The sequence below is a fragment of the Salvelinus sp. IW2-2015 genome, linkage group LG2 (assembly GCF_002910315.2).
Source record: "Salvelinus sp. IW2-2015 linkage group LG2, ASM291031v2, whole genome shotgun sequence".
Classification (NCBI taxonomy): Eukaryota; Metazoa; Chordata; class Actinopteri; order Salmoniformes; family Salmonidae; genus Salvelinus; species Salvelinus sp. IW2-2015.
This window is the reverse complement of record NC_036839.1, coordinates 41,359,433-41,368,837: the sequence shown is the minus strand read 5'-3', so window position 1 is coordinate 41,368,837 and position 9,405 is coordinate 41,359,433. Positions and strand designations below refer to the sequence as shown.

Sequence of the window (9,405 nt, the reverse complement as noted above, 5' to 3'; positions counted from 1 at the left end):
CAGTGAGAAGAGATGCATACAGACAAACAGAGAGATAAAAGTCACTCCCAGTGAGAAGAGATGCAAACAGACAAACAGAGAGATAAAGTCACCCCAGTGAGAAGAGATGCAAACCAGACAAACAGAGAGATAAAAGTCACTCCCAGTGAGAAGAGATGCAAACAGACAAACAGAGAGGCATAAAAGGAGTGGAAAGGGAGAAAAGAGGGTGTCTCTCTCTCACCATCTCTGTGTCTCCCTCTGAAATTCCTCCATTGCCACTTTGACTTTACCCCCTACTCCCTACACCCTTCCCACTTCCCAGCCAGCCCTCCCTGGCGCCAGTATGCGTCCCCCAGACCCCCTTTCTCCCCCCTCAGGGCTGCTGCTGTTGCTGGTCTTCTGCCCCCTAGTAGTGGTCGTGCAGGCCAGCAGCAGTAAGATGGAGAGCGGACACAGCACACACCATGGAGATACAGACCCCAGACCGCTGTATGAGGCATCACTTTGTGGAGACCATCACACACTCCCTCTACAAGTGCAACTCCAATGTAAGTCAGCTGAATGTACACACACACACACACACACACACACACACCACACACACACACACACCACACACCACACACACACACACACACACACACACACACACACAACACACACACACACACACACACACACACACACACACACACACACACACACACACACACCACACACACACACACCACACCCAATAAAAAAGCCAATCCAAAGTGCATCCCACCCCCCTAGTTTCCTGCTAAGAAGCTGTTTAAGATAACAGGGCCAGTCCAGCTGACAAAGGAGAAGGAGCTTTTACATGATAAATATCAGACAGAGATCTGCCCAAAAACCTCCAAAGCAGACCTCTGGGACTACAGACAGGGAACTCCCTCTAATGAGTCTAGTGAGTAGGTATTTTTACTCTTTCTTTCCCTGTCTGTCTGTCCCTCTCACTGTCTGTCTGTATGTCCCTCTCTTTCACTGTCTCTCTCTTTCGTTCTCTCTGTCTCCGTTTCTCCCTCTCTCTGTCTCTCTCTCATGTCTCTGTCTCTCTCTGTCTCTCATGGTCTCTCATGGTCTCTCACGGTCTCTCAGGGTCTCTGTGAGTTCCGCAACCCAGCCAAAATTAAACAAGCCCCCACAGAGAGAGAGAGCAGCAAATGTCTGCAGTGTGGCCCACATCCAACACCTCACTCAACAGCAGTGTGACTACCTATACCAGACAGAGAGAGAGAGGGAGAGAGTGGGTGAAGGCAGAGATAAAGAGAGGGGGAGAGATAGAGACGGAGAGAGGAGGAGATTGGAGAAAGAGAGACGGAAAGAGAGGTGAGAGAGAGAGGTCTAATAGAAAGAGAGAAAAGGAAGAGGTGGTGAGACTGGAAAAGATTGTGGCAAACAGGTGCTGAGTAACCCTAGTAACCCTCCCAAGTGGCATAGCATCTCCAAAAGGCACTGCATCTCAGTGCAAGAGGCGTCACTACAGTCCCTGGTTCAACCAGGCTGAATCACATCTGGCTGTGATTGGGAGTCCCTAGGGCGGCGCACAATTGGCCCGGGGTAGGCCGTCATTGTAAATAAGAATTTGTTCTTGACTGACTTGCCTAGTTAAAAAAAAGGTATAAAATAAAAATGAGGAGAGAGTTAGTTTCTTCTCCTCCCTGAAGCGTAATATAAGGCATGTAGACAGGACAGCACTGGGGATCTGTAGTGATGAGAGTAACACTGGGGATGTGTAGTAGTGAGTGACAGTGTCCTGATGTAAACGGATTTAAATGAGTGTAAAGTGATCCCTCACAGGGGACTCTTAATGGAGGGGGCTGTCATTCTGTTCTTCTATTCTTCCCCTCGCTCCCCACCATGAGTCCATTTCCTACATGCAGGGCCGTAGTTGTGTTGTGTGTGTGTGTGTTTGTGTGTGCGCCTGACTGTTGATGCGTCTGTAAGTGCTTGCAACTGTGCATACATGTGTATGTAGGTGTTTGTGTGTCTGTAAGTGGTAGGTGAGTGCCCAGCTGTTGTCTCCAGGCTCCTCTTCTCTCCTCTCCTCTCCTCTCCCTCTCCTCTCCTCTCCTCTCCTCTCCTCTCCTCTCCTCTCCTCTTCCTTCCTCTCCTCTCCTCTCCTCTCCTCTTCTCCCCCTCTTTCCCTCTCCTTATCCCCCTCTTCTCTTCCCCCCAACACACACTGACACAAGCCCTCACCTCCCAACCTCTCTCTGTGAAAATACTGAAACACTTCTGAGCTGATAGCTCATTCTTCTAGTCCTCAGAAGGAAGACACATGTTCCTAAAGTGGCTGCCAACTCCCTTGCAGTCATCGCCCACAAGTGTGTGTGTGTGTCATATTCCCTGGCCCGGGACAGGCTTTAGCCAGAGGGTAGAGAGAGTCAAGAGAGAGAGTCAGAAGGAGAGAGAGTCGAGAGGGAGGTCAGAGAGAGAGACAGAGAGAGAGAGAGAGAGAGAGAGAGTCAGAGAGAGTCAGAGGAGACAAGAGACAGAGAAGAGAGAGAGCGAGAGAGAGAGAGGAGAGAGATAGAGAGAGAGAGAGAGAGAGAGAGAGAGAGAGAGAGAGAGAGAGAGAGGAGAGAGAGAGAGAGAGAGAGGGAGGAGGAGGAGAGAGAGAGAGAGAGAGAGAGAGAGAGAGAGAGAGAGAGAGAGAGAGAGAGAGAGAGAGGGAGAGAGAGAGAGAGAGAGAGAGAGAAGAGAGAGAGATTGCTTTGGCAATGTTAACAAATGTTTCCCATGCCAATAAAGCCCCTTGAATTTAATTGAATTGCGAGAGAGTCAGAGAGCACATACCTTGGCCTGAACATCAGCGCCACAGGTAACTTCCACAAAGCTGTGAACGATCTGAGAGACAAAGCAAGAAGGGCATAAAACATCAAATTCGGCATATGAGGATCTGGCTAAATATAGGATCTGGCTAAAAAAATTTGAATGAGTTATAGAACCCATTGCCTTTTATGGGTATGAGGTCTGGGCTCCGCTCACCAACCAATAATTCACAAAATGGGACAAACACCAATTGAGACTCTGCATGCAGAATTCTGCAAAAATATCCTCTTGTACAACGTAAAACACCAAATAATGCATGTAGAGCAGAATTAGGACGATACCCGCTAATTATCAAAATCCAGAAAAGAGACGTTAAATTCTACAACCACCTTAAAGGAAGCGATTCCCAAACCTTCCATAACAAAGTCATCACCTACAGAGAGATGAAACTCTGGTCCTGGGCTCTGCTCACAAACACAAACAGACCCCACAAGAGCCCCAGGACAGAAACACAATTAGACCCAACCAAATCATGAGAAACAAAAAGAGAATTACTTGACAAATTGGAAAGAATTTACCAAAAAATAGAGCAAACTAGAATGCTATTTGGCCCTAAACAGAGAGTACACAGCGGCAGAATACCTGACCACTGTGACTGACCCAAATGTAAAGAAATCTCTGGCTATGTACAGGCTCAGTGAGGCATTTCCTTGATATGAGAAAGGCTGCAGAAGGCAGACCTGGCTCTCAAGAGAGTGAGGTGGAAACTGATATGAACTTCCTAACCTCCTGCCCAATGTATGACCATATTAGAGCACACATTTCCCTCAGATACACAGACCCTCAAAGAATTCCAAAACAAATCCAATTTTGATAAACTCCCATTACTATTGGGTGAAATACTCAGTGTGCAATCACAGCAGCAAGATTTTTGACCTGTTGCCACAAGGAAAAGGCAACCAGTGAAGAACAAACACCATTGTAAATACAACCTATTTTTATGTTTATTTATTTTTCCTTTGTACTTTAACCATTTGCACATCGTTACAACGCTGTAATAGACATAATATGACATATGAAATGTCTTTATTCTATTGGAACTTCTGTGAGTGTAATGTTTACTGTTAATTTTTTTTTGTATTTAACTTTTGTTTATATCCCCTGTCCCTAGCTATTGTAGAAGAGGGTCACATCGGTGGCGACACGAGGCAGTTGACAAGGACATGACACAGGAGTCCACTTACAGTTTGTGTGTGTGTGTGTGGTGTGTGTGTGTGTGTGTGTGTGTGTGTGTGTGTGGGTGTTGTGTGTGTGTGGGTGTGTGTGTGTGTGTGTGTGTGTGTGTGTGTGTGTGTGTGTGTGTGTGTGTGTGTGTGGGTGTGTGTTGTGTGTGTGTGTGTGTGTGTGTGTAGTGGAAAGTGGTCACATGCAGCAGACCATCAGCTCTAGGAGGATCAGCTATGACACAGTGAAACAGGTCATCCATGTTGTATAGCTAGGAACACAGTGAAACAGGTCATCCATGTTGTGTAGCATATGACCACAGTGAAACAGGTCATCCTAGGAACACAGTGAAACAGGTCATCCATGTTGAGTAGCTAGGACCACAGTGACACAGGTCATCCGTGTTGTATAGCTAGGAACACAGTGAAACAGGTCATCCATGTTGTGTAGCTAGGAACACAGTGAAACAGGTCATCCATTTTGTGGAGCTAGGAAGACAGTGAAACAGGTCATCCATGTTGAGTAGCTAGGACCACAGTGAAACAGGTCCTCCAGTTGTATAGCTAGGAACACAGTGAAACAGGTCCTCATGTTGTGTAGTTAGAAAGACAGTGAAACAGGCATCCATGTTGTGTAGCTAGGAACACAGTGAAATGGTTCATCCATGTTGTGTAGCTAGGAACACAGTGAAACAGGTCATCCATGTTGAGTAGCTAGGAACACAGTGAACAGGTCATCCATGTTGTGTAGCTAGGAACACAGTGAAACAGGTCATCCATGTTGTGTAGCTAGGAACACAGTGACACAGATCATCAATTTATGTGCTAGGGCTAGGAACACAGTGAAACAGATCATCCATGTTATGTAGCTAGGAAGACAGTGAAACAGGTCATCCATGTTGTGTAGCTAGGAACACAGTGAAACAGATCATCCATGTTGTGTAGCTAGGAAGACAGTGAAACAGGTCCTCCATGTTGTGTAGCTAGGAACACAGTGAAATGGGTCATCCATTTTGTTTTCCTCTGACAGACACACAGTAGGGAGACTGAGCCATTGGAACAAACAACATCACTAATTAGGGCGATGATACCGGGTGTCACTGCTGTTATGCTGCAAAGCGCTAAGGGAGCTAACACAAGTCTTCAGGTCTCAGGCGAGGTTACTCATGTGATTTACATGTGTGTGTGTGTGTGTGTGTGTGTGTGTGTGTGTGTGTGCGTGCGTGCGTGCGTGCGTGCGTGCGTGCGTGCGTGTGACTAACTCAGCGCTTTCAGTGTTAACAGTGAGACAGACTAGCCTAACTCCTATTACTGCCAGGCCACAGATTGAGTCAGCCTGACTGGGACAGTGACTTTATAGACTACAGCTCTTTGAACAGGTTAACATAACTTTATTGTTTTCTAAATTCCCTTGAAGTGCTCATGTATGTTTTCTCTCCTTTCCTCCCCTCTTCTCTCTCTCCTCCTTCCCTCTCCTTCTCTCTTCTCTGCTCCTCTCCCCCCTCTCCTCTTCTTTCCTCCCCTGCCCTCTCCTCCCTTCCTCCTCTCCAGATGGTGTTGCTAGCTCGGTGCGAGGGCCACTGCAGCCACACGTCCCGCTCCGACCCTCTCATCTCCTTCAGCTCGGTGTTGAAGCAGCCCTTCAAGAGTACCTGTTTCTGCTGCAAGCCCCACACCTCCAAGCTGAAGGCTGTGAGGCTCCGCTGCGCCGGAGGGACCCGCATCACAGCAACCTACCGCTACATCCTCGCCTGCAACTGTGAGGAGTGCAGCTGAGCTGGGAAAAATACTTTAAACTTTAGAACTCTGTCTCCGTGAGAAAGTGTATGCACCTGTGAGTCGACAGCTGTGAGGAGTGAAATCCTAGAACTTGTAAATTAGAAGAACCTGCACCTTTGTTGAACCTATAAGTCCAGGCCCAATCCATGGACCGAGCCCTGGCCTTCATTTGCAAGTAGTGGAACCCTTAGAGCCCAATATAACTCTAGAACCTGAGAGTATAGGCTAGAACCATGGAGGAATCTAGAACCGTCATGCTTGTTTGTGATGAGGACTCCATCGCCACAACAACTATCTGCCTTTTAGAATGGTGTTCCTAGGGAGGGGAGGGCGGGAGATTTCTGAACCAATAATAATCATGGATTGGATTTATATAGCGCATTTCTACCAACTGAGCTACTCCAAGCGCTTTACATAGTAACTCACCTCATACACCAACTGGAGGAATGTACCATTTCATGGTTCTACATGTGTTTCTAGACCTGACTGAGAARTCAGTCATGAGATCCTTCATTCTTCTTGACTCTTTGTCAAAATGCTTTGTCAATCCTCTAAATATCAGTCTGGACCAAGTCTCACCTGAGCTCCTGTTCTCATCCAGTGGCTCAGTCCCCAACCTGAGACCCATTAGGAACCCTGTTCCCAAATGATGTGTGTCTAGAACCAAGAGAACACTCGGCTCCTCAAGGCTCCCAGMAGGAGTTAGTTCTGCTAATCCATGRAGAGTAGATGACATTTCCCAGAATCCTGCAGAACACTGTCTTCTCCCCAGTGTGTTCAGACCCAAAAAACAATGAACTGCTTTCAGCCAAACTCTCAACACTCATTACAAGCAACAACAACACGTATGCATACACTCGTATTCAATCACTCATCACCTCTCTAATTACACACACCATCTCCCCACTCTCACCCTTAATTACATCTATAAATGTATGGTGCCAATGTCATAAAACCCAACAGCACAACATGCATAATTAAAAGCAGCATGGGACAGAGCAGGCCGTGTATCCTGTGAGATACATGTGTAATAACTGTGCYTAACTACACATTCCCTCTGTCTCCTAGCCAGGCCATAAACATTTAATACACTCCACCAGCTCTTCATCCACAGCTGAAGTCAGAAGTTTACATACACCTTAGCCAAATACATTTAAACTCAGTTGTTCACAATTCCTGACATTTAATCCTAGTAAAAATTCCCTGTCTTAGGTCAGTTAGGATCACCACTTTATTTTAAGAATGTGAAATGTCCGATTAATAGTAGAGAGAATGATTTATTTCAGCTTTTATTTATTTTATYACATTCCCAGTGGGTGAGAAGTTTACATACACTCAATTAGTATTTGGTAGCATTGCCTTTAAATTGTTTAACTTGGGTCAAACGTTTCGGGTAGCCTTCCACAAGCTTCCCACAATAAGTTGGGTGAATTTTGGTYCATTCCTCCTGACAGAGCTGGTGGAACTGAGTCAGGTTTGTAGGCCTCCTTGCTCGCACAMGCTTTTTCAGTTCTGCCCACAAATTTTCTATAGGATTGAGGTCAGGGCTTTGTGATGGCCACTCCAATACCTTGACTTTGTTGTCCTTAAAGGCACAGTTAACTTTGTGTATGTAAACTCTGGACCCACTGGAATTGTGATACAGTGAATTATAAGTGAAATAATCTGTCTGTAAACAATTGTTAGAAAAATTACTTGTGTCCTGCACAAAGTAGATGTCCCAACCGACTTGCCAAAACTATAGTTTTTCAACCATTTGTGGAGTGGTTGAAAAACGAGTTTTAATGACTCRAACCTAAGTGTATGTAAACTTCCTACTTCAACTGTATCTGTGTGAAACATGATGRACCCTGGCAGGCCATATTACCAGCTGATGTACTCTCAGAGAACAGACTCTTACACGATGACTGCTTTGGGCATAGCCCGGAGGACTATAACGCAAAATGCATCAGAATGCAAAGGTGGAGTTTCCAGAGGGACATTCTGTTGTTGTCATAGCTACATGCTATGTTTGGGAGATACAGTGATGGGAAGCCATTTTGAGCAGTGGTATATGGACTCTAAAGAAAAATGGTCTGTCAATGCTCTGTGCAACTGACGATTTGGTGGTTGTTATTGTTGACACTATTAATATTATTATCGTGCCAGAGTTTATGATTACTGACACATGATTTGCTATCATTAAGTACTTCACTAATTATGTCATTTCAATACTTAGATACTTTGAGAATGGAATCTGTGTGTTACAGCTTGTGCTGTTCACCAGTCACAATTCAAATACATTCTTTTGACTTACTCTGGATTTGTGCATGTTACCACTTTAGTGCATTTAAGACAGTGCCAAACCATTGGATTTATCAGGAGTCAGGTACTGTATCTATCTACCAGATTAAGGTATGCGGAGAGGGTTCCATTTTAGAATCGAGCAGAATGGTGTTAATAAGATAATGTAGGACTTAACAAAAGACCTCAGAGTCCCACAGAAATGATGACAGAAGTGATGACTGAGGTGATGACTGAAGTGCTTCGAAATCCTGTCGAGAAAAAGATCACACACACAAACACACACACACACACACACACACACACACACACACACACATCCTTCTTCATCGCACGCCGCGCACACTAACACACTACTACCACACACACATCACACACAGCACGTTTCACCATATGATTTTCAACCCACACACACTACACACACACATCCCACACTATCCAGTTTTAACAACAGCACACACTACCACACACCCACTGAAGGTGGCAGGTTAAATTCGAAGCTAACACACACCACACACACACACACACACACACACACACACACACACACACACACCACAGAGCTTTCACACACACACACACACACACACCACCAACAAGTTAGTCATATCCTAATACAGGAAACAACTACCTCAAATCATAGTCAGCTTTAGATACTCTCAATTCAAGTTCCTGGGTCGTGTACCGAGGTGAACGGAAGGCACAATATACGTATATTCCATTAACCCCCTCGTCCAAATCATCCATTTAATAACATGACACCCTACCTTTACTTTTCTAAAACTGTGATAAATATACAAATCATCCAAAGGAAATGGTTTGATCACACACAGCCTTGGGTTTTCTATATCAAATCAAATGGGATATTTGTCATCTAATTAACAATCTAAATAAAAAATAAAATAAATAAAATAAAATTGTATTTTTAGCAGCGCGCTGAATACAAGAGGTCTAGCTAGAATTTTACTGTGAAAATGATTACTTACAAGCCTTAACAACATGGAGTTTATAGAAATAGTATTAAGAAATATTTACTGAATAACACTAAAGTTAAAAATAAAAATGAACTAACCATATAAATGAACATATCATAGCGAGGCTATATAGGGGGTACTGGTAGCGAGGCTATATAGGGGTACTGGTAGCGAGGCTATATTAGGGGTACTGGTAGCGAGGCTATATAGGGGGTACTGGTAGCGAGCTATATAGGGGGTATGGGTAGCGAGGCTATATAGGGGGTACTGGTAGGCGAGGTCTATATAGGGGGTCTAACTGGTAGGCGAGGCTATATAGGGGGGTACTGGTAGCGAAGGCTATATAGGGGGTCTGGTCAGCGGAGGCT

The 9,405-nt window shown here is 45.1% G+C and overlaps 1 protein-coding gene across 1 annotated transcript; it reads left to right on the top strand.

Annotated features, from left to right (window-relative positions):
* The first annotated feature begins 155 nt into the window (after nucleotides 1-155).
* LOC111972568 (norrin-like) lies at nucleotides 156-7,533 on the top strand. The gene is given in 3 exon segments (XM_023999583.2): nucleotides 156-460; nucleotides 462-530; nucleotides 5,553-7,533. Coding segments are annotated over 3 exon segments (429 nt in total). The 5' UTR covers nucleotides 156-325; the 3' UTR covers nucleotides 5,778-7,533.
* Nucleotides 7,534-9,405: the final 1,872 nt, after the last annotated feature.